This window comes from Myxine glutinosa, chromosome 14 (assembly GCF_964187855.1).
Source record: "Myxine glutinosa chromosome 14, kmMyxGlut1.1, whole genome shotgun sequence".
In the NCBI taxonomy this organism is placed as follows: domain Eukaryota; kingdom Metazoa; phylum Chordata; class Myxini; order Myxiniformes; family Myxinidae; genus Myxine; species Myxine glutinosa.
Window position 1 is genome coordinate 63,717,696 of NC_136274.1, and position 25,485 is coordinate 63,743,180.

The following is a 25,485-nucleotide window of genomic DNA, read 5'->3' on the forward strand; positions in this document are numbered from 1 at the left end:
TGAGACCACGCAGGTTCAGGGAACGGTACAACATCATGGGTTTCAGCATGAAGTCCCCTTTTGCATTTGCACAGAGGAGAAAAGATACCCGGTCCGAAGCAGCCTTGAATCCCGATGCTGTCTCCTCTGACACTTCGAGATTAAAGTTGTCGTGGGCATCTTTTTCCAGAAGAGGCCGGTCTCGTCAACAATGAACACCTGCTCTGGGAGGTATCCCTTCCCTTGGATCAGCCTCACGAGTTGAGCAGGGAACACTTTTACCGCCTCATGGTCCACGGAGGCACGCTCTCCTGTGAGCTTCCCATTTCTGAGACCATAACGCTTCCTTGAAACGATGGAACCATTCCCTGCTTGCAGTGAATGAAGTCGCGCTGCTTGTATCATCTTCGCTCGGTGCATCACTCGTACTGGCATCACCCGTGCCAGACAGATGATTGTAAATTTGTTTGGCCTTTGCGCGAATGAGAGGTTCACTCAAAGGCATACTCTTTTGTGTGTTGTCCTCAATCCATATGCTGAGATGTGAGGTTGTCACATCACTCTCCATCCTTTCTATGTGGAAATCCCGGACATGGGTTACCACCTTCATAATCGATACAGCGCTCCCTGAAATACTGTCACGAATCGCCTTCTTCTTCCGTATGTAGTGAAAGGTGGATTTGTTGATGCCATAATGCCTGCCCACAGAGGCTGCACACTCTCCTCTCGAAAGCCGGTCGAGCAGCTCCACTTTGTGGCTAAGGCTCATCACTTTCTTCTACCCCTTGTTAGTCGACGCATCTCCGGCACTGGTCTTGCGTTTGGGAGCCATGATTGAACGACGAGCAGAGCGAGAGTCAAAAACACAGGTCGAAGCAACGGATGAGAACAATGATTGAGATCAAGGACACAGTCTGTACGGGTATATGTAGGATTGCGAGCATTGTGGGTAGTTGCGGGAAATAGTCTGCCCATTGTTTGTGGGAGGTTTATCGAATGATGCTGTCTTGAGCCTATCTGCTAATTTCAATAATCTTACGATAATTCACCAAATGTCCGTCCGTCTGTTCGAAGGTACCGCAAAAACGGCTCAACCGATCGCAACGATATTTTGGGTGGGTAATTCTGGGAACCCCTGGGAGTAAAATAGGCTATATTGTTTTTCCAATTTTCCACTTTTTCCAAACACGATGGAATAATATTTACCGATATGAACAGTGATGTGGCTTTTGTTGAAATTCTACAAATACTGTTTATTCTACGTACCAGGAGAGAGAGTAGATCGACTCCTGACGAACTCTTCCTATATAAATGTGCGGCTCCAAAGTAACATGGCAGCGTGTGCAAAGCGACTGAGAAACCGGTGTAGCGGCCGCTTCCGTTTTGCAAAATTCAATCTTTTTTCAAAATGGGCGCCATGTACTGTTTAGATTTTGATGATTTGTGTGTGATATGATTCAACGGATGTTTATATGAATCGTTTAAAATAAAAAAAGCCTTTAATTTCTGATAGTTTTCCTTTTCATTTGGGCTTCCCAATTGAAGCCCCGCCCATAGGGTGGGTATCGTTGCCAGTAGCTTTAATGAAACATTTGTATTCTATCATTCGTGGGGTTGACATGTTTTCGTAGCTGATGGAACATCCCCCGAAAGAGTTTTCATTGTGTAAGATCTCTGATAATGCTTTACCGTAAATTGCAAACTGTAATCGATTTAATGAAGCGTTTGCATATTGCATTCTATAATTCGTGGGGTTGACTTGTTTACACATCTGGTGGGATATCCCACAAAGCTCGCTTGTAGTGCGGCTAAAATTCGCGGCCACGAAAGCCATGAAAATGCAAAGCATACAGCAGTGAATGTACTGTACTGTACAGTATAAGCAGGTCATGCTCGCGGATCGAAGAAGTTTTTTTGTGTGTATATCCAGCTGCTTTATGCATGGCAGGTGAAAGATGGTTTTTTAAAAATGTGTCAAGCTAGCGGCTCGTGAGATTTTTTTTTTTTGTGCCCCTGAAAAACCGCGAATTCGCGGGATTTTTTCCGCGAATAGAGAAACAGGTCGTATTTTATCAACCGCGAATACGCGGATTCCGCGAATAGCGGGGTCGGACAGTATTAATTTATTTCATACTTTGACTGTGTTTTAGCTCTGACTTGGTGAAATGAGAATTTAATCAGTTGTCGAGAGGTCAACTCCATGGGTTTCTATGATAAAGTGTGATCATGAGCCGTACCGTAATAAAAATAAAATACCCACCGATTGTATGAATTGCCTCTTTCTACACTACCGGTCAAAAGTTTTAGAACCCCTCAATTTTTCCAGTTTTTATTGAAATTTATGCAGTTTAATGTCCAGTGAATAACCTGAAATGGTACAAAGGTAAGCAGTAAACTGCGCAAGGTTAAAAAAAGTTTAGGTTCGCAAAAATGGGAAAATAATGTAAATTGTACAGTTATTTTGTAACAAAAAGGCCTTCTTCAGGGAACAAGTAATGGGTTAACAACTTACAGCTGTTCTGCAGCAATGTAAGTAAATTAAGCCTTGAAAGTTGAAGCAAACAATTCCTGCAGGTGTCCCAACCTCTACTGATTACTTGATTACAAACCTCCTGTCTGTATAAAAGCAGTATTGGAACAGACTGTTATTACACCCTCTGAAGCATTATTTGGACAATATTGCACTGCAGGAAGTAGTATATTGGAAACTGGAGGAAACTCCGACAGGAAGAGGTCTGGCAGACCCAAAGCCACAACAGAATCAGAAGACAAGTTTCTGAGAGTCAACAGCTTGCGTGATAGGTGGCTCACAGGAGAACAGCTTCAAGCACAGCTTAACACTGGTCGAAGTAAGCAAGTCTCAGTTTCAACTGTGAAGAGAAGACTTCGAGCTGCAGGTTTGACAGGTCGAGTGGCAGTAAGAAAGCCATTGCTAAGATGGCAAAATAAGAAAAAGAGGCTTGCCTGGGCCATGAAGCACTGCCAGTGGACTACTGAAGACTGGAAGAAGGTCTTTTGGACCGATTAATCAAAATTTGAAATCTTTGGTTCATCACACAGGGTTTTTGTACGCCATCGAGTAGGCGAAAGGATGGTTCCTCAATGTGTGACACCAACTGTCAAACATGGAGGAGGAAGCGTGATGGTCTGGGGCTCTTTTGCTGGATCCAGAGTCGGCGGCACAGAGTGACTGGCACCCTGAACCAAAAGGGCTACCACAGCATTTTGCAGTGCCATGCAATACCCTCTGGTATACGCTTAGTTGGTCAGCGGTTCATCCTACAGCAAGATAATGACCCTAAACACACCTCCAGGCTATGTCAAAACTACCTTCAAGGAAAAGAACAAGACGGTAGGCTTCAAATCATGGAATGGCCAGCACAGTCTCCAGACTTAAACCCCATCGAGCTGGTTTGGGATGAACTGGACAGAAGGGTGAAAGCAAAGCAACCTACAAGTGCAACACATTTGTGGGAACTTCTGCAACAGTGATGGGAAGAACATCCCGAACAATATTTGATTTCCATTGTGGAAAGAATGCCACTACTGTGTTCGGCGGTTATATCTGCAAAAGGTGGCTACTTTGCTGAGTCAAAAATTTAAATTAAATTTGGTGAAACAAAATGATTCTATGATTTGTTTTTTTTTTATCCCCTATTGTTTATTTGTTCTATGCTTAATTTCAGAGTACATTGAGACATTAAACTGCGTAAATTTCAATAAAAACTGGAAAAATTGAGGTGTTCTAAAACTTTTGAACAGTAGTGTATATCATGTGCAAAGTGAAGTGGATCCCAGTAATTGAGGATGGTTCTTGGTTTGCTCTTCCAGAGATTATCTGGAGCATGTTGCTGATTCCATTTCAAAATGGATTGAGAAGGAGTTTGTTAATGGAGCAATGGACATCACAGATTATGGAAGAATGAAGCTGAATGACTGTCCTGACATGACCCCAGAAGTTGACAACTTAAAAAACTCATCTATAGGTGGGTGTAAAAGCATCAGACTAAAGATAAAATGAAGATAGCATGATATCTCTCATTCATGTCGGTGAGGACTATGGTCATTTTAGACACCGGCATTAAATTATGAAAAACCTGAATGTGTATGTATGTGCTCACGCATATGCAAGGTGTCTTAATAAAATGTATACAGACTTTATAAATCAAAACTATTCTATCTTGTCATTCTGCACAGCCTTATGGGTAACAGCTGACTGATGGCATGCAATCATTCCATCACATGTTAAAGCCATCTGTTATCTCTGTTGTTGGTGTTTTTCCCCTCTCTCTACTGTTCCTCTTGCATGCGTCTCTACTCTTCCTTTTGCATCCTGTTATGTCCTGATCCATTCAGTGTACTAGCTCTTCCACGAGCCTTGACTATGTATACAACTACAACTAGAACGACACACTTCGACGTCATGACGTCGACCGATATGCCTTTGCCCACATTATTACAGCATTATACATACTTGTACCAAGTTTGATTTATATCCATTCAGCTCTTCTCAAGTATCACATTTTCACCTGACATGACCTCTAACTTCACCAAAATCACAAAATCATCTCACTCCTCCACTTTGATGACAAAATATAATCAGTTCACCTTTGCATCATAAAATATACGTTTCCCAAATTTGTTCAAAATCCCATCACTTGTTCACAAGTTGGCGTGGCAACATAAACTGACATTTAAAAGCTGTGTCGGGATTTGAACCCAGGCTAGACACGTACCTTGAGTGCATATACCTTCAGGCTGTCACGCCAATCTGTTGCAGTATTACACCCTCTTAGAAATGTGATACATTTCCTTACTTCCCTAATATTTTTGTTCATATTGTTAAAACTTTATCACCTGTATAGTAATGTGGCTTTTGCTTGTGATGTTTATTAAAATTATTATAAAATATAATGGGAGTTTATAAGAAGCAGTATGCATGTACTGTAATTACAGGTCTTGGCACAGAGACTTGCTGAGTCTCTCTGCACAGCAAGACTAAGTTATTGATGAAAGACAAATGTAAACGAAGCCAGCAGCAAGCTTCAAGGCTGAGGAAACCATAGAATACGAGTAAAATGAGTCAAATTACAAATGCTTCTGCTGAGAAAATAGTGATGATGTCAATAGGAGTATATATATATAATAATTAAGATAAGATAATTAATAATACCTAGTTCGGCTTCACGTGGTTGAAACCAAAGCGTTCAGAATCATTGGAATCTCCCGCGATGAAGCTTATTTTGAGGACCTTTCTCTCTCTCACCGCAGGCAGGTAGGTGGTCTTTCTGTCTTCAACCGACTCCTCTCCTGCCTTGCTCCCCCAGCTCTATCTGTAATCTGCCCCCCAAATAGTCCTGCAGAACACACAAGATCTGCCTGCAACCCTCTTTTTTTTTTTTTTTTTTTTTTTTTGTATACTGAATCGAGGCTCGTGAAAGAGCTGACATTTACTTCACAAACAAATCAACCAGACAAACAAAATATATAAAAAGAGGGAGCGGATTATGGTTAAACTGCCAAAATCAAGACTCTCTGCTCACCTTCACTCCTTCATTCCTCTTTTCTCCCGCCTCTTGAACAAACTCCCTCACTCTCTTCAATCCCACTCCTCCCTCCAGGTCTTTAAAACAGCTGTTCACCACCATCTCTAATCTTCCCCCATCCAAAACCTTGATCTTTTCTACCCCTGTTAAAACACCCCAAATCCGCCTCTTTAAATCCCCAACTTCTTTCCTGAAATTCCGAGAAGTGTTCATTTGCTTTATACCATGTACCCCCCCCCCCCCTCCTCTCCCAGCCCTCCCCTTCCACAGATCTACCGACGTCCCTGTTCTCTTCTGTTGTTGTGCTTGTGTACTTCCCTCTCTCCCCCTCTTGTCTCCCGCTCCTTTCATTGCATGTTTTATGTGTCTGTGCATCTTTCCATGTTCAATGTGTTAGCTCTTACACGAGCCTCGATTCTATATTTAAAAAAAAAATACAATGCAAATGAAGAGAGACAATTAAACAAAATTATCAAAAAAAAAACTTTACGTTTTGTATCCCACTAACAGATCGGAGCTGGATTTGGACCTGAACCAAAATCGAATCGTCTTGTTCTTGTCACCTACCCAACTCGTCCACCAAGTTTTGTAACAAGTCATCCACAACTTTTTGAGATATCGTGCTATAAATCGTTCGTGGTGAGGAATCGCTTTAAAAAAATTTAAAATCCTCATATCGGCATACCAATTTGGATCTTCACCAAAATAGAAACAATTCTTACTTGTCATACACACACAACCTGTCCACAAAGTTTCGTCCGAATCCGTACACATACTCCACAACCTTTTGAGATATCCTGTTCACAAACAAACAAACAGACAGCGGTGAAAACATAACCTCCATCCACTTTCGGTGGCGGAGGTAATAAAAGCAAGTGTGAGCAAATTAATTTGCTAACCAATTGATTTGCTCATTAATTTTAAAGCCACATGTGGTAAATGAGATTTTTCAGGCTCATTTTAATGATAACAAGGGGCTGATACTCTAGATCCCCCACCTTTTGGTTGGTATGAGGAATAGATCTGTGTAATATGAAAGCTAAATTTTGAATGCTTTTTGAAATATCGTGTACACAAGCCAAGTTACTGAGATGGTTGTCATTGCAACAGAATTCAGCCAGTCACTGGCGTGATCTAATTAGGTTGAGATAATGTCATGAGCTATAGATATCTGCAATATGAAAGCTAAATGTTCCAACCGTTTTTTAAATATCGCTTCCACAAAAGTACATGGACAGATGGTCGATCAGTCGGTCGGTCGGACGGAGCTCATTTTAATATCCCTCGTCTCCGAACTTGTCGGAGGTGCAGGCACAATAATTTGCCAATGGCAATGTTAAGTAAGATTATTTCTAGTAGACCCGGCGACGAGTGAGAAACATCATGAGAACAACCAGGATGAGGCAAACGTCATCCTCACACACTTTTTTGTCTGGGCCAGACAATCTTGAGACAACTTAGTTTTACCCTTTCTAAAATTTGTCATCCTGACAACAATTCAGTCCAACAGAAGTATAGTAATGTGCTTGGATCAGCAGACAGGGTTACACGCTGCCATTTGCAGAAGAATGGATGCCAGAAGAATGAATGCCTCTCACCCAAAATTCCTGCTGAAAATGAATGATGAATCATTATTGTATGTGCACCTGTCACACCATTGAGATGCACTTGAGAATTTTTGGTCAAATTGACCAAAGGCTTTTAAGTGTCTGATTGTCCATAACACTTATGAAAAGCACTTGGTGGTTGAGCAAAATGGAGCATGTTTGACCTTTTGAACCCCGAGCTCCTTGGACTTCTAGCTGAAAAATCACTGAAAAGTTTAAATTTGTTTTATTTCGGTTTTGTGCCTGTAAAAATGTTTTTTTCTGGCCTTGTAATTACAAATAAATGATATTTTGAATCATAGACTGTCTTACTTTCTTTTATTTTGAGTTTATCGTCAATAATCTACTTTGTGGTGCCGTCAGCCAAACCAGCAGTTATTGCCTGGCTTTCCGATACGCAATAATTCTCTACAATAACCTTCCTCGCACTTCCTGAGCAATTAGCAGCGACGCAAACTGAAGATTAGGTGTGTTACGTGCTCCTCCCCGAACCCCGGGCACGGTGTACCTCCGAGCCTCGAGAGGAGTCACGGCAGAAAGATGTGTTATTCTGTATGTCAAAGATCAATGATGAAACCACACCAATTGTTACCAACAAACAAGTATTGTATGAAGGTCACACAAGAATAACAGTACAATAACAATATTAATCAATTGTACAACCAATATATCATTCCTATGATGGTACCATCAGTTTTGTACAATATAACTCACTGTGCTCCAAGTGAGCGAAAATAACATTCCCAATGTCTCTGTCCCAGCTTCAAACCAAAGTCGATCCACACTCTAGTGATCGTCAGAACGATGTTGTATCGAGACCAGAATCCCACTCGGTTGACAGTCACACTGCCAAAGATAGGCAAAAGTATGCTCAAGAGGCGACTGGGAAATCACACCTTGTATGGATGTTCAACGGCTCCCCACACGGCGAACCGCAAATTCCCACTCGAAACCCACGTTACACACACACACCAGGTTAACGGCTGGATGCGTTGAAATGGTTGAAGCGAGGTGAAAAACCTGGAGCGATCCGAAATCCGGTGTGAGGCAAAATGGCCAACGGACCATTCTCGAGACGTAACGGCACTCCAATGATTCTCTTCGGAATCAACCGCAAAACCTGTCACGCAGGTTTATCTGTCACAGCGATAACAACTCTGTCACAGGAATCCTTTTCCCAGGAAACCCCAAAGTTCACTTGTGACCCTCGTTCGCCAGCGTTTGCTCAAAATCTCAACGCAGCTCGGCTCCTTCTCTGACCTCACTCGCTCCGCCTCCTTTTCCTCCTCTTCTTCCTCTTCTTCTTCGTCCGGGTCCCGATCCGGTTTCCGGTTTCTTTTTAAAACACTAACTTTTTTTACCTTTTGAAAACAGTTATCTCCAATTCACTTAAACGATAACAATAATAGTACATGCAACCAAAAATGTTTACAGTGGATGAGAACCACAACAACGGAAGTGACGAATCCGTAACAGGTGTAATATACCGGAGCCGCAAATTGCTCAGGAAGTTGCTCGTGATCATCATACTAAAATACGCAATTTGGTGTCTGTCTGTCTGTCTGACAATTTTTGACTGCGATACGTTCGGTCGTTACTTATCCAATCTCAACCAAACTTAACAGGAGGACTAAGGGTCACACAATGAAGGTTGTAGCGCATTTATTTGCCCCCCTCCCAAAGGAGTTTTTCTCCACCAAATGGGTTTTCTCCACCATTGGGGTTGTGTGTTGAGATGTACATCCGTGTTAAGATAGCTTTATCATGGAGTTTTTCCAAGGACGCTTCTAATAACAGAACGAAGGATAATAGCATAATATTAATGTTAATACAAAACCATATTAATTCTAATAATATCCCACCTCCCCAAGGGGTGTTCCCCCCTGGGCCAAACGCCGTGTTAATGTGTATGAGCAGCTTATCGTGCCGTTTTCATGGGGGCAACGGCCACTACTGAAAGTAAAAATATTATAAACCACAAACACGTATGATTATGTTTTGAAACAGTCGCTAATGCTGCTTAACACTAAACTGAAAGAAGTTTGAAGGTATCGGTCTCTGCTTATCACGTCGACGAACGCACCTGGTCAAATATCTAATGTAGTCTATGCACCCCACAAGGGTTAATAACACGATCCTTCCTGCCGGTTTTGTGGCGCTTTTCCAAAGCCGCTTTTCATGACAAAAGTAATAACACTTTTGATAATACCATAACATTAATCATATTATTAAACAATATCCCCACTCCCGAAAGGGTTTTGTGACTTGTGATATTGCCCCTCCCCCCACCCCGACACCCTCACGTAATTAAATTATATTATTGGGAATTTAGAATGGCGAGGCACGGTCTGATCTTTTCAGTGATCTGATGTAACATAAGTAATAGTAATAAGAATTGCGAATTATATATATATATATATATATATATATATATATATATATATATATATATATATATATATATATATATGTATATATATATATATATATATATATATATATATATATATATATATATATATATATATATATATATATATATATATATATATATATAGTACACGACCAAAAGTGACTGGATACCTGAACATCACACATCTCCTTCCAAAATCATGGGCATTAATATGGAGTTGCTCCCCCCCCCCCCCCCCCCCCTTTGCTGCTATAACAGCCTCCACTCTTCTGGGAAGGCTTTCCACTAGATGTGGGAATATTGCTGTGGGGATTTGCTTCCATTCAGCCACAAGATCATTCGTGAGGTCGGGCACTAATTGGGCGATTTGGCCTGACTCGCAGTCGGTGTTACAATTCATCCAAAAGGTGTTCGATGGGGTTGCTGTCAGGGTTCTGTGCAGGCCAGTCAAGTTCTTCCACATCGAACTCGACAAACCATTTCTGTATGGAACTCGCTTTGTGCACGGGGGCATTGTCATGCTGAAACAGGAAAGGGCCTTCCCCAAACTGTTGCCACAAAGGTGGAAGCACACAATCGTCTAGAATGTCATTGTATGCTGTAGCGTTAAGATTCCACTTCACTGGAACTAAGCGGCCCAGCCTGAACCATGAAAAACAGCCCGAGACTATTATTCCTCCTCCACCAAACTTTAAAGTCGGCACTATGCATTCGGGCAGGTAGCGTTCTCCTGGCATCCGCCAAACTCAGATTCGTCTGTCGGATTGCCAGATGGTGAAGCGTGATTCATCACTCCAGAGAACCCGTTTCCACTGCTCCAGAGTCCAATGGCGGAAAGCTTTACACCACTCCAGCCGACGCTTGGAATTGCACATGCTGATCTTAGGCTTGTGTGCGGCTGCTAAGCCATAGAAACCCATTTCATGAAGCTCCTGACGAATCGTTGTGCTTACCTTGCTTCCAGAGGCAGTTTGAAACTCGGCAGTGAGTGTTGCAACCAAGGATAGCCGATTTTTACGTGCTACGCGCTTCAGAACTCGGCGGTCCTGTTCTGTGAGTTTGTGTGGCCTACCACTTCGCGGCTGAGCTGTTGTTGCTCCTAGACGTTTCCACTTCACAATAACAGCACGTACAATTGACCAGGGCAGCTCTAGCAGGGCAGAAATTTGACGAACTGACTTGTTGGAAAGGTGGCATCCTATAATGGTGCCACATTGAAACTCACTGAGCTTTTCCGTACGGCCCATTCTACTGCCAATGTTTGTCTATGGAGATTGCATGGCAATGTGCTTGATTATATATACCTGTCAGCAATGGGTGTGGCTGAAACAGCTGATTCCACTAATTAGAAGGGGTGTCCACATACTTTTGGTCATGTCGTATATATATACAGACTTGGCATTTAATATGGAATATTTTTTTTTGTGGGGGTGAACTTACTTTTCAAGATGACTTAGAACCAAAAGTTCATTGGAATTATGTTGAAATTATTCTAGATTTTGTTGATGTGACCTTTAAAAGAAACAAAAACCACATTTGACATTTCGAAGCAAATAAATTGATCCTTGAAAGTGATGTAAACTGATATCGAACTCAATTCACGGATAGTACTGTGTTAAACTTCTGTACGTTTTCCAGAAGTATCTCTTTATTTTACACATGAGCCAAAAACTTTTTCAACAAAAACAAAAGCTAAATTATGACTGGGATTACGGACAGTAAAATTACAGTTCAGTACTTCGTGTAACCCCCACGAGCATTCAGGAGAGCACGTACACGTTGAGGCATGCTGTTCACGAGATTTGCCAAGGTTTGGACAGGAATCGCTTGCCATGCAGTGACAATAGTCTGCTGCAATTCACGCACAGAGGTAGGCTGCTGGTCCAAGTTGTTGATTTGACGCGTTAATTCTGCCCACAAGTTCTCTATCGGATTCATATCCGGGGACATGGCAGGCCACTCCATATGCTCTACACCACGGTCAGCAAGAAAGTGTTGGATCATGCGAGCACGATGAGGCCGTGCATTGTCATCTTGGAAGACAAAGTTTCCTCGAAAGGCTGCACGAGCAAATGGAAGCAATGTTTCTTCCAGAATGACCCTGTACTTGAACTGGTTTAGGTTTCCATTCAGAACAACCAGGTCAGTTTTGCCCCCTGCATGAAAAGCAGCCCAAACGGTAACCCCACCACCTCCAGCTTGGACTCTCGGCACTATACAATCTTTCTTGGGGGCTTCATGCACTTGTCTGCGCACTCGGACGCGGCCATCTTGACGATAGACCAGAAATCTAGACTTGTCACTGAAGATCACATGATTCCAGTGTCCTGGCTGCCATTGACGGTGCTCTCTGGCCCACTGCAATCGGCGCTGGCTGTGTTGTCTGGTCAGGCGTGGCTTTCTCAGGGGACGCCTGGCACGATAGCCTACTTGAACCAGTCGTTGGTTGACTAGCCTTCTGGATACAGGCACATTTGTCAGTTGCTGCCACTCAGCCCTAAGCCGATTAGCTGACTTGGTACGGCCATTGCAGACTAACCGGTGCATCTGGCGATCATCTCTCCTTGTGGTTCTGCGTGGACGTCCTGGCCTCGGTATTGGAGTAGGGACACCCCTCTGAGCATTTTGTTTCAGGATCTTTGACACCTGACCTTGAGTGATGCCATACTGCCGAGCAATAGCACGCTGTTTCATGCCAGAATTTCGTTTAGCCACCACTCCATGACAAACAGCATTGTCAAGTTGACGGACCATCTCCAGATGAAGCGGCAATAACTTTTGTAGACGTGCAGCAGTTGTTTTCCACTAATACAGAACGCACCCTTATATACCCGATTGTGAAGCCAATCGTCAAATGTACCTGTCTTTACATTGTGTCACGCCACCTGTGATATAATCCTGTTATTGACTTCTTGCTGCGAACGACAATCAGTGACATGGTTCTTTCAACAAAGACATCACCAAAGGGTAAAAGAAACTCACCAGATTGATGTACTGAGTTCAGAAAGTAAACCCAAGTCAAGAAAAAAAAAATATTCCATATTAAATGCCAAGTCTGTATATATATATATATTGTTGCGGATATGGGATTTGGCCTCCATCCATATCCGCTTGTAAATATTCCCCTATTTCCCCAATACTCCCCAACTATCCCCAATCCCCCATTCCCTAGTCCCATTGTCTGTAAACAACACTCTGTAGCCCCGACCTTCCCCTTTTTCCCCCATTAAATGTCGTGCCCAGGTTCACCGCATCTCACGTAGACAACTATAGGACATCTTGCTAGTTATTCTTAGTCTATGTCAGTTAAGGACTCGTTTCCATTAATTCTGACTCTTCGTTGCACCAGAATGTGATTGTATGGCACCGTTAGTAAGTTTAGGACCTCCCAATACCTCCCCGCATCTCTTCCTCATGGAACAACAACACCAACAACAACAACAGCGGCGGCGGAGCGGCGGCGGCGCGGGGAGTGTGCGTCCTCACTCCGGCTTGGTTAGCCGCCATTGAACATGTGCTCCGACGGGGTTACCACGCAGGGGCTCACTGTCAGCTCCTCGTCAAGGGCGGAGCCCGGTAACCCCCCGCACCCAATAAGAAGCGGCGGACCGATTCCATCTGGGGCGGAGCTAACGAGCCGAGGGCGTGTCACTCCCCGCTGGACATGCGCAGGAAGACGGAGGTGACGTCAGATGCGCCTCAGCTTGAAGAGAAACGGACGCCACCTCCAGCGCTGAGAAATACCTCCCCGCCTCTCTGGACCGGACCGGGTCGATTCTGCCCCTGAGCCAAGGTGCACCTTGAGCTATCGACTGCCTGCCCTCCCCTGCCATCAATCCCCGTGTGAGTCAGTCTTGTCCCGTTTGTCTGTGGTCTGTCGGGAATAAGATAAGACTGTGTCTTAGTGCTTATCTTTCTGTGCTGTACCTCTTGTCGTGTAATCTAACCGTTCTGCATAACCAATATTATATCCTCCTCCGGAGGTCTTGAGAACTGTACCCCTTGTGTCGTTGCCTTAATCCCAGCCGTTGTGTCCTTTCCTTCATTGATTTAGCATAGCGCGATTCGGCCAACGTTCGAGTGTAATCGGGTAACTTGTGCGAACACGGTGGCCATTCCGCTCGGCCCATCATAACATCTAAGTCGTGTCCGTAACAATTGGTGTCGAGGAGTGAGATTGGACCCGGAGCGCGTTTCACGCGCTCGAAATTATAACGGCGAAATTTGATTGTGTTTTACAAAAATAAAAACCCGAATTTTGAAAGTCGCGCTATGGCAGATCAAGACGGCTGGGTTCCGGTAGAGGAGAGTGAGGCAGGGTCGATCCAGGACCAAATTGAGGGACAAGAGGAGAGCGAAGCAGTGAGGGTGGCAGGCTCGCAAAATAGCATCGTCGCGCACGAGGTTACGGGCGCGCAAAATGGCGCCTCGCACATGGCCACGGCGACCGCGCCCGCGACCGTAGTAGCACCGCTGGTAGATTTGAACCTTTTTTTTATACAAATGAAGGCCCTTATGGACAAGAATAGCGAAGAAATGGAAAGCAGAATGATGGGGGTAATGGGGAACCGGATGGATGCTCAGAGTGAGCGATTGGAGGAGCAATTGGGGGTAATGGGAAACCAAATGGGGGTAATGAGGGACGAAGCGAGGGGTACCGGTGAGGGGTTAGACAATAATTTTAAGGGGTTAGACAATAATTTTAAGGGATTAGACAAGAAATTTGGGAAGTTAGACGACAAATTTGAGGGGTTAGACAACGGGATAAAAGAGGTGAAAAATGGGTTAATGGGGGTAGAAAACAGAATGGCCGCTCAAGAGAATCAAATGGAAGGAATGCAAAAGGGGTTAGAGGGGTTAGAAAACAGTATGGAAGGCAAATTGAGGGACATGAGGGACCAAGCGGAAAGGGAAGTTAAACAAATGGGGCAGCAGATAGAGGGGGTCAGAATGGGGGTAGAAACTAAACTGGATGCTCACAGGGAGGAAATGGAGCAGATGAGGGTGGCATCTGGGCAGGAGATGCAAGTGATGGGAGAAGAGATCAGAAGAGGTGTGAGTGAGGAGGTCGGAGGAGTGCGCGAGGAGGTGAGGCACTGTAAGGAGCGCATGGAGAAGGAGGTGAGAAAGGGGACTGTAAAATTGCAAGGTGGTATAGAGGAGTTGACGCTGGGAGTAGAACAACTGACAGTGGGACAAAAGGAGTTGGGGGACCAGGTAAAGAAGAACACAGCAGTAATAGAGGGTTTAAAATCGACACAGAAGGAGATGAAAAAGGACGTAGGGGTAATTAAAAAAGAGTGTCAGACGGTACACGAGGACCTGACGAGGAAAATGAACAAGGTGGTAGAGGTGATGGAGGTTAAAGAGCGGGAGGTGCGGGAGCACATAGAAAAAAATAAAGTGGAGTTAGAGGAAGAACTTAAAGGGGCGCACGAGGAGATGAAGGAGGTGAAACAGAAATTAGAAGAAGTGGAAGAAGGGGTGAGCGAAATTAAGAAGCGACGGAGAGAGGATAAGAAAGAGATAAAAGAGGAGGTAAAAGAATTGGTCCAAAGTCTGTGTTCGGATCGTGATGATGTGCTCATTAACCGGATGAGGGGTTCGCAGGTGATGGAGGAGAAGCGAAGAGAAAGAGGACCCGGTGTAAGTGGTGACCAATATGGTCGTGCATATGATGCGCCAGGTGATTTAATAAGCTTGGGGGTCGAGATAGACCCGGATGTTCGTGAGAGGCCAAGAGTGAGGTGTATGGCTGGTCCGGAGGGTATGGAACGAGGGTGCGAGCAAGAGGGTCCGGTGATGGGAGAGGTGCGAGGTGTGGGTGAGCAAGGTTGTGGTGGTATGGAATGGGTAGCGGGTTGCGGAAGTGTGACCCATGCATCGACACCAACAGGGGTAGTTTTTAGAGGGACAGGGGAGGCACGAGAGCCCCTTGGGGGTAATGTACTGTGGGGGCCCGGCCGGTTCGGCCCCGCGCTGACCCCGCAAGGGGCGACGCACGGGGTCCGGCAGGCGGGCAACGACTCGCATACGAGGTGGTCCCACAAGGTCCCACTCGCGCCGTATGACGGCAAGAGTGATCTACGCGCGTACCTGGCGCAGTTCGACTGTGTGAGTAAGGGCAACGGTTGGGGTGAGGACGAAGGTGGAGTACACCTGGTGGCCGCATTGCACGGCGCGGCGGCGGAGGTGCTGACGGCATTACCAGCGGGTGCTCTCACCCTGCCAGCCCTCCGCGACGCCCTAATTAATCGATTCGGCATTGAACAGCAGAGCGAGCTTGTTAAAGCTCAGCTCGCGCTGCGAAAACGCAAGCCCCAGGAAGCCATCGGGGAACTTGCCCACGACATTCGCCGCGCAGTGGGGATCGCACATGCTAGCATGGCAGCGGATTCCCGGGAAAGCCTGGCGCTGGACCATTTTATCCAGGCCCTCCCGGATATTGAGCTCCGGCAACAGCTCGCCATGTGGCGCCCGCAGACTCTGAGCCAGGCGGCTGACGCTGCGGCCCGTTGGGAAGCAGCGAGGCCCCTGGCCCGGGGGAGCGAGCGTCACGCAATGGCGGTCCGCCTCCGATGGAGGGCGGACCCCTTAGGGGGCCCGCCCCCGACGTGAGTCCTGACCTGGCGGGCATGGTCCGGAGGCTGGTGGACCAGCGCCTGGCGGGACCTGGACCATGGCAGGCGGCCCCGGAGGTGGCCCGCGGTGGACCACGAGCGGGTAATCCAATTCGGACCTACAGGGGGGGAAATTTGGAATTCCGGAGACAAGCACCTTATCAGGTGAGGTGCTATACTTGCAACCGTCTGGGTCACCTGGCGCGGCACTGTCGAGCCACGCGCCGGGATGATCCCGGGCGGTTGAGGTCCTCAACTCCGCCCAGGGGGGAGCGGGTTAGCCGACCCCAGACACCCCCCCCCGCCAGACCCCGGGAAACTAGAAGGTGTCGGGCACGTAGGGCGGTGTTCGGCAGAAGAGGATGGAGGAGAGCCCTCATTGACGCGACAGGTCATTTATTGTGGCCAAATTGGAACCGGTAGCCTGACAATCAGATGCAAAATTGCCGGCGTGGGGGTAGACGCCGTAGTGGACACAGGAGCTAGCGCCACGATCATCAGCCCTGTGGTCCTTGATTCGAGCGCAGGTGGCTGGGATAAGATCCAGCGCCTGCAAAATTATAGTTTGCAACTTGCTACCGGGGTAACGGCCCCGATCATAGGGCGTGGTTCTGTGACCCTCAAGTTAGGGTCGGTAAGGAGGGAGATAGATGTTTGGGTGGCGGAGGTGTGCGACCCATGTTTAATAGGGTTGGATTTGTTGACTGCCAGCGGTTGTAAAATCGACTTGTGCCGGGGGATCCTGCAGGTGGGAGTAGAAGAGCTGCCGTTAGGGGGAGTGAGCACGGCCGAGAGAGCGGAGCTGGAGGCTTCCGAGGCCGTGACCATCCCCCCAAGGGCCGAGGCGATAGTGCCGGCCCGGTGGGCAGCTTGCCCAACATGGCAGGAGTCCTGCGGCCTGGTCGAACCGGTGGCAGCGCAGTCCATACCGGGTTTAATCGTGGGCCGCACCCTTGTAAAAACGGACGGACCGGTAGTGGCCGTCCGAGTAATAAATATAAGTACAGAACCACGCACTATAGTAAGGGGCACGAGGGTAGCTGGCTGCACCCCAGTTGAGAAAGTCGCGACAGTGAGGGGTGAGAACGTCCAGCCGAGCCGGCCCCGGGGGGAGCCTTCAATAAGAAGTAGGAATTGGCCCGATCCCATTTGCGAGATGGTAAATCGTAGTAGCGTAGAGTTGGGAGGTACCCAGAGGGAGGCCTTACACAAACTGGTTGGGTCCCATTTGGACCTCTTCTCCCTGTCCACCGAGGATATTGGACGTACGGGCCTGGTGAAACATCAGATCCACACCGGTGAGGCCCGGCCTATTCGTCAGGCCGCCCGACGGCTCCCTTGGAGCAAGAGGGCGGAAGCTGACGAGCAGGTTGAAAAAATGCTCGACGCAGGCGTGATCGAGCCCTCGGGAAGTCCTTGGATGTCACCTGTTGTGCTGGTCAAAAAGAAGGATGGGACCACGCGGTTCTGCGTGGACTATCGCCAGCTAAACAACGTGACACTCAAGGACTCATATCCCCTGCCAAGGATTGATGACACCCTCGATGCCGTTGCGGGCTCAAATTGGTTCTCAACTTTGGACCTCAAGAGTGGGTATTGGCAGGTGGAGATGGATAGGGCAGGGAAGGAGAAAACGGCATTCTCCACAGGTAAGGGACTGTATCAGTTTACTGTGATGCCGTTTGGTTTGTGTAACGCCCCCGCCACCTTTGAAAGATTGATGGAACATGTACTAGGCGGCATGCCATGGCAATCATGCCTGGTGTACCTGGATGACGTCCTAGTACATGCCAAAACGTTCCCCCAGGCAGTAGCTAATTTGGACCAGGTGTTCGGGTGCCTCAGACAGGCAGGGTTGAAGCTGAACCCGAGTAAGTGCACCTTGTTTGCCAAGGAGGTGGCCTATTTAGGCCACGTCATCGGTTGCGAGGGGGTAAAAACGGACCCAGACAAAATTAAAGCGGTAGAGGAGTGGCCCGCACCACGTACCATCAAAGAGGTGCGGGGATTTTTGGGACTCTGCTCCTACTACCGGCGCTTTGTGGCGAAATTTGCGGAGTTGGCCCGTCCCCTCCACCGGCTTACGGAGAAGGGGACGCGATTTAATTGGACGCGGGAGTGCCACGAGGCCTTCCAAAAATTGAAGGGGTGTCTAACATCCGCACCCCTTCTAGCTTACCCCACTAGCAACGGGGCATTTACCCTGGACACGGATGCGAGCCAGGAAGGATTGGGCGCAGTTTTGTCTCAGACACAGGAGGGCGTGGAGAGAGTGATTGGTTACTATAGTCGGGCCTTAAGTAGGCCCGAGCGAAATTATTGCGTCACTCGCAAAGAGTTATTGGCTATGCTGGCTGCCATGAACCATTTCCACCCGTACTTGTACGGGCGGAAATTTTTGGTTAGAACTGACCATTCCTCCTTGCAATGGCTCCTTCGGTTCAAGGAACCAGAGGGCCAAATTGCAAGGTGGTTGGAAAAGTTGCAGCAGTACGATTTTGATGTGGCCCATAGGGCCGGGAAGGCCCATGGTAATGCGGACGCACTCTCTCGGCGTCCTTGTCTGGGGGAAAACTGCAAATTTTGTGCGAGACACGAGGAGAGGGAACAATTGGGTGATTCGGACCCGACCCTCGTTGTCCGGGCAACCCGGGTGAGAGGGCCAATTTTGCCACTAACCGCAGATGAGGAATTCGGAACTTTGGCTTGGAGCACGGCCCAGCGGGAGGACCCCGTACTGGGGCCGGTGCACGAATGGGTGAGATTGGGGCAAAGACCTAATGGGGAAGAGGTCACCCCCCTCGGGGCACAGACCAAGGCGTATTGGGCTCAGTGGAAAACCCTGGAATTGAAGGATAACATCTTGTATCGCAAGTGGGTGGAGGTTCCCTCTGATAAAACTTCCTGGCTGGTGGTAGTCCCAAATAAATTTAAGACCGATATATTGCAACAGGTGCATGGTACCCGCCCCGGCGGCCATTTGGGCAGGACAAAGACGACATCGCAGGTACGCCGGAGGTTTTATTGGGTGAATATGGGGCGCGACATACAGGACTGGTGTCGGAGATGCGACGCCTGTACTGCCAAAAATGGACCAGCACGGAGGATGAGGGCCCCCCTTCAATTACACCAGATGGGGGCCCCCCTAGAGCGGGTGGCCATGGATATCCTAGGCCCACTACCCCGCACCCGCCTAGGTAATAAGTACATCCTCGTTGTGATGGACTACTTCACCAAGTGGCCGGAGGCCTACGCCCTCCCCAACCAAGAAGCAGGGGTGGTAGCGCAGGCCTTCGTGGAAGGATTTGTGTGCCGGCATGGGATTCCACAGGAGTTGCACACCGACCAGGGACGAAATTTTGAGAGCAAATTGCTAAAAGATGTGTGCAGTCTCCTGTCAATTCGGAAAACCAGAACAACGCCTTTAAGACCTCAATCTGACGGGATGGTGGAAAGATTCAACCGAACTTTAATCCAACAACTGGCACTGTTCACCGCCACCCGTCAGGATGACTGGGACGAACATCTCCCTTATTTGCTCATGGCCTACCGAACCAGCCAGCACGGGGCCACCGCGTGCAGTCCAGCGTTGCTTATGTATGGGCGGGAGTTACGGGCTCCCGCCGACTTGCTATGCGGTCCCGTGCCAGACACAGTGGTTAACCCGCCGAGGGAGGGGTACGCACGTCACCTAGAGGAAGGCATGGAGCTAGTCCATGCCTTCGCCCGCCGCCAACTCCATCTGGCGGGGGAAAAGATGAAGCGCAGGTACGACCACCGGAGCCAGGGGAGTCAGTACACTCCGGGGATGAAGATTTGGTTCTTCAATCCCCAGAGGAGGAAGGGTAGGTGCCCGAAACTCACCTCTCCCTGGCAAGGCCCGGGGGTCGTCCTGTCGCAAGTCTGTGACGTGGTAGTAAAGATCAAAATGGGGCCACGAGCCCTCCCTCGGATCGTCCACGCCGACCGGATAAGGCCTTACACCGGCGAGCAGGCGCCCCCGTGGATTGCCTCGGCTTTAGATGCCGAGGCGGGACCCAGTACCTCTGAATAAGGGGGGCTTATTAGTGCCAGAGGACTGGGGGATTGATGAGCGATGGGCCCGGTGGGTAAGGGTGGCATCCCTGCCACCCTTCCCATGGGTGGGGCAAATGCGCTATAGTTTATGGGGTTGATGGCAGTGAAAACTAGCCCGGGTGGGTTAGGTTATATTGATAGGGATCTAGCGAAGATGACATTAGGTGACGTTAAGGTTAGATAGTGACTGATACCTGTAGTGGGGACGCAGGTAGTTTAGTGTGGATGATAATGACGTGGGAGCGCAATAGTTTAAAGGGACGACTGGGAAGCGCAAGTTTCAGAGGGGAGTAGTTAGCTGAGATGATGCCGTGTGTTTGAGAACTGAACAGGTGTATGGAGCAGTGTATGAGTAGTAAGTGTGTGGATCAGCGCGAATGCGCTTGGGGAGAGAAGGGTGCAGGTGGCACCAGGTGTGAGAGCACAGGTGTGCAAGTAAAGGTGGTGTGGAGAGAGTTGGAGTAAGTGGTACGGAGTGGTGTGCATGGTGCGAAGGTGTGGATGGGGGAAGAGTGGACCCCTTTCACGAGTACCCGGGGCGGGTAGTGTAAGTGTTAGGTAGAGGGTATAGGTAAATTGTGGTTGGATATTGGCATTTGTGGTGCGGATGCAGAATGGTATTGTGGATGGGTGCATTAGTGTTGTGGAAATGGCTGGGCGTGTAGCCTGTTAGTGTGTGTAGTTGGTTTGGGCACTCCACCACTGTGAGGATGTCGGCCAGGTGAGGCCGCAGGTGGGCTCTGGGAGCCGTTAGTGTCAGTGGGGCCCGAGGATCCGGAGGACGGACCCGGGTAGCCCAGTGCCAGAGAGGGCACCGAGTGGGGAGAGCGCCAGAGGGCCTTCCCCAGGTAGTTAGGTTAGGGTAAGGAGCAGGTAAGCTCGGAGGCAACTGCAGTGGTGGAGGTGTGCAGGTGGGTAGACCTGCTGGGAGAGCTACACGTCACAGCCCAGAAATTGTGCGAGAGCACCGAGTGATGAATCGGGGGAGTGAGACCCCAAATTGAGAGGCACCACAGTTTGGGCAATGGGAATTGGTTTTTAGAACCCATAGTGTAAGTTGGCCAATGGATTGGCAGGGAAAGACCCCGGGTAATGTAAAGTTGTTAAAGTCATTTAGGAAATAGTTAGGATTGATGAACCTGTCGCACCATACGCAGCCACTTACCTGAGGGGATGATGATGACTCCACACCTGTGTTCTTTTGTTCTGTGTTGCAGGAAATGAGAATTGCTGTTGGATTTGTGAGACGCATCACGACGTGGATAAGACATTGGGGTGATTCCATCTCTCCCTCCCTAGGAGGGACTGATGATGAATTGGTGATGGCAAATTTTGATGTTGAATTGGAGATGGCAAATTTTGATGAGAGTTGGAAATGGAAAATTTGATTGGTTAGGAGGGAGAGAAGACGAATTTGGTTTATGGGAGGAACGGGGAAGACAGTAGGGACGTTTGATGATTTGTAAAGTAGATGTTTATGGGTAGTGTTGTGTTTTGTGGATACAGTAAGGGGTAAGGGAGGGGCAATGTAGGTTACCTGGTGGGGGGGGGGGGCGTACGGTAGGAACGTACCTGTCTCACCTGGTTCCCATGTGCCCCCAGTGTGCATCATCTTGTATTGCGTGCACTTTTGCGCCCTTACCACCTTACTCACTTGTCTTCTTCTTTTGTCTCCCACCTCCGAGGATCTGGCTTTGGGGCAGAGAGAGAGGAGAGAGAGGTGCTGGCTCCGCAGTTGTGGGCCTGTACTTTCACTGCTTGCTGCCTGGATCGATACACCATATGGACCGCAATTTTTGTGGCCGCCCACCATGGACCGCAGTTCTCTTGCGGGCAAGCACCACCCATTGATGGACCTATGGGTCAACGTGGCACCTATGCCATACAGGTGAACCACTTTTAGTTGGCCCCCCTGACGGCCACAATTTAGAAATGGACGCGGTTGGCGCCTTTCTTTATTTCTAAGGAAGCCAGAAGGCCAAGTGCTCCATGAAGGCAAGACCAGCGGCAGAACATCGGCCGGCTGCGACACCACCGGTGGCTATGAACACTTTATTGGTGCACCGGATGGTGCTGACTGTGTGATGGGGTGGTGCTTTTGGTGCTTGAACGGGGTGCTCTGAACATTATTAAAGGCCGTAGGGCCACAGAGCACTCGTGGGTTGGTGTATCGATGCTGGCATGCGTGCTCTCTCTATGCATAACATCTGCATGTGTTCCTCCAAAAACAGGTCCTGGATCGTAGTGTAAATATCAGTGTAGTCTTGTGTAAATAATGCTCCCTACCGGCTGTATGTTTAGTTTGAGGATTCTTTCCGCGATTCGGTTATCCTGTGGGTGTGTTTCTGTGAGGAGAAGGGTGCAACGTCGCAGGGGGACATATTTACTCATTTGTGAACATCTGTAAAACTGTCGCACTCAGGGTTGAGTTAATAGTAGAGGGAACTACATCTGAGTGCCACACTAACGTAGGTAAAAATTTATCGGGTCGGGACGCCCCGAGGTAGAGAAGGGTGCAATGTTGCGGATATGGGATTTGGCCTCCATCCATATCCGCTTGTAAATATTCCCCTATTTCCCCAATACTCCCCAACTATCCCCAATCCCCCATTCCCTAGTCCCATTGTCTGTAAACAACACTCTGTAGCCCCGACCTTCCCCTTTTTCCCCCATTAAATGTTGTGCCCAGGTTCACCGCATCTCACGTAGACAACTATAGGACATCTTGCTAGTTATTCTTAGTCTATGTCAGTTAAGGACTCATTTCCATTAATTCTGACTCTTCGTTGCACCAGAATGTGATTGTATGGCACCGTTAGTAAGTTTAGGACCTCCCAATACCTCCCCGCATCTCTTCCTCATGGAACAACAACACCAACAACAACAACAGCGGCGGCGGAGCGGCGGCGGTGCGGGGAGTGTGCGTCCTCACTCCGGCTTGGTTAGCCGCCATTGAACATGTGCTCCGACGGGGTTACCACGCAGGGGCTCACTGTCAGCTCCTCGTCAAGGGCGGAGCCCGGTAACCCCCCGCACCCAATAAGAAGCGGCGGACCGATTCCATCTGGGGTGGAGCTAACGAGCCGAGGGCGTGTCACTCCCCGCTGGACATGCGCAGGAAGACGGAGGTGACGTCAGATGCGCCTCAGCTTGAAGAGAAACGGACGCCACCTCCAGCGCTGAGAAATACCTCCCCGCCTCTCTGGACCGGACCGGGTCGATTCTGCCCCTGAGCCAAGGTGCACCTTGAGCTATCGACTGCCTGCCCTCCCCTGCCATCAATCCCCGTGTGAGTCAGTCTTGTCCCGTTTGTCTGTGGTCTGTCGGGAATAAGATAAGACTGTGTCTAAGTGCTTATCTTTCTGTGCTGTACCTCTTGTCGTGTAATCTAACCGTTCTGCATAACCAATATTATATCCTCCTCCGGAGGTCTTGAGAACTGTACCCCTTGTGTCGTTGCCTTAATCCCAGCCGTTGTGTCCTTTCCTTCATTGATTTAGCATAGCGCGATTCGGCCAACGTTCGAGTGTAATCGGGTAACTTGTGCGAACACGGCGGCCATTCCGCTCGGCCCATCATAACATCTAAGTCGTGTCCGTAACAATATAATGGAGGAAGTGTTTGTATGTATGGATGGATAATAATAATAATAATAATAATTCATTTATTTTGTATAGCGCTTTTCCAGAAGCCCAAAGGCGCTTTGACAGAGTGGAAAACATAATGCATAACAATACATGAAAACAACAATTGCAAAAAGACAAGAATCAAGAAAACAAACAGCAGCGATATACGGCATATATATAAGACAAGAATCAAAAAGACAAGACAAGAATCAATAGGGAAATATTTAAAGCAAAAGGAGGGAGAAGGAGAAGAGATAGTCAGGGGATGTATGTATGTATGTATGTATGTATGTATGTATGTATGTTCGCTCTTCACCAATTGGTTGGACAGCTGACCTGACACCATCCACAATTGTAACCTGAAATGTTTAATCCAAAGTGCTCAGAGGACCAAAAAGACCCCCCCCCCCCAAACCCCCAGGAACCCAAAACACCCCAAAAGACCCTGAGGACACAAAGGAACCAGGAACCAAAAGACTCCAAAGTCCAAAAAGACTGAAAAGATCCCGAAGACCCAATGGACCCCAAAGACCCAAAATACCCCGAAGACCCAAAATACCCCAACGACCTAAAAGACTCAAAATACCCTGTTGACCTAAAGGGCTCCAAACACCTAAAAGACCCTGAAGACCCAAAATACCCCCAAAGACCCTAAAGACACAAAGACCCCAAAGGCAAGACCATTAAAGACCACAAAGACCCCTAAGATGCTTTAGACCCATTCGACAGCTTGGACCCTTGAACATTTAGAGCATTACATCACTTGGACCTTTTTTGATTACAAATGAATTAAAAAATAAATAATATCACCAATATTACAAATAAATTACAAATGAATAATGTCACCAATATTACAAATAAATTACAAATAAATAATATCACCAATATTACAAATAAATTACAAATAAATAATATCACCAATATTACAAATAAATTACAAACGAGAAAGAGCAATCAGAGATTGCAGACCCTTGCCAGGATGTGTTTTCAATGGCTTTTAAGGCTTTTGTGTTAAAACAAATATGGCGGCCGAACCACGTGACCGATGACATCATCATTTTTTTGTCTCTGCCAATTTATCCCTAGATTATGCTCAATAAATTTCATCTTGATCGGATGAAGTTTTTTACTTGTCGAATTATGATGTCATAATGGAGGCAACTATGACATCATCATTAACATTTTATTTCTCATGGAGAGATATTTACAATGAGCCATGTCTCAATTTTTTCTATTCAGCGCTTTCGGAGATATAGAGGTGCAAAGTTTTTCGGTTTTTCTAAGATGGCGGCCGAACCACGTGACCTATGATGTCATAATTATCATTAAAAAATTATACAGGTGGAGTTGCACCTATGGTGAAAATTTCCTGTCAATCGGACCAAGGGTTGCAGAGAAAATCATATTTATTCTGTGCGGACAAACAAACAGACAGACAAACGTACTCAAATTCAATACCCTCTCCTTCGGCGAGGGTAATACATAATATCACCAATATTACAAATACATTTGTACAAAATAAATGATTGTATTATAATTGGTGTAAACATGACAACACAGCAACTCAAGTTCAGTCAGGTCATTATCCTCAGTTAAAACAAGCCCATGCTTCTGTCG

General features: G+C 47.5%; 1 protein-coding gene across 1 annotated transcript in view; it reads left to right on the forward strand.

The window, feature by feature from the left end:
- Positions 1 to 4,000, forward strand: part of LOC137439268 (sperm-associated antigen 17) — a 48,185-nt gene extending 44,185 nt beyond the window's left edge. Inside the window, exon 15 of the mRNA XM_078767998.1 lies at positions 3,811 to 4,000. Within this exon, the coding sequence (XP_078624124.1) occupies positions 3,811 to 4,000 (190 nt within the window). The remainder of the gene's footprint in view (positions 1 to 3,810) is intronic.
- The last annotated feature ends 21,485 nt before the right edge of the window (positions 4,001 to 25,485 follow it).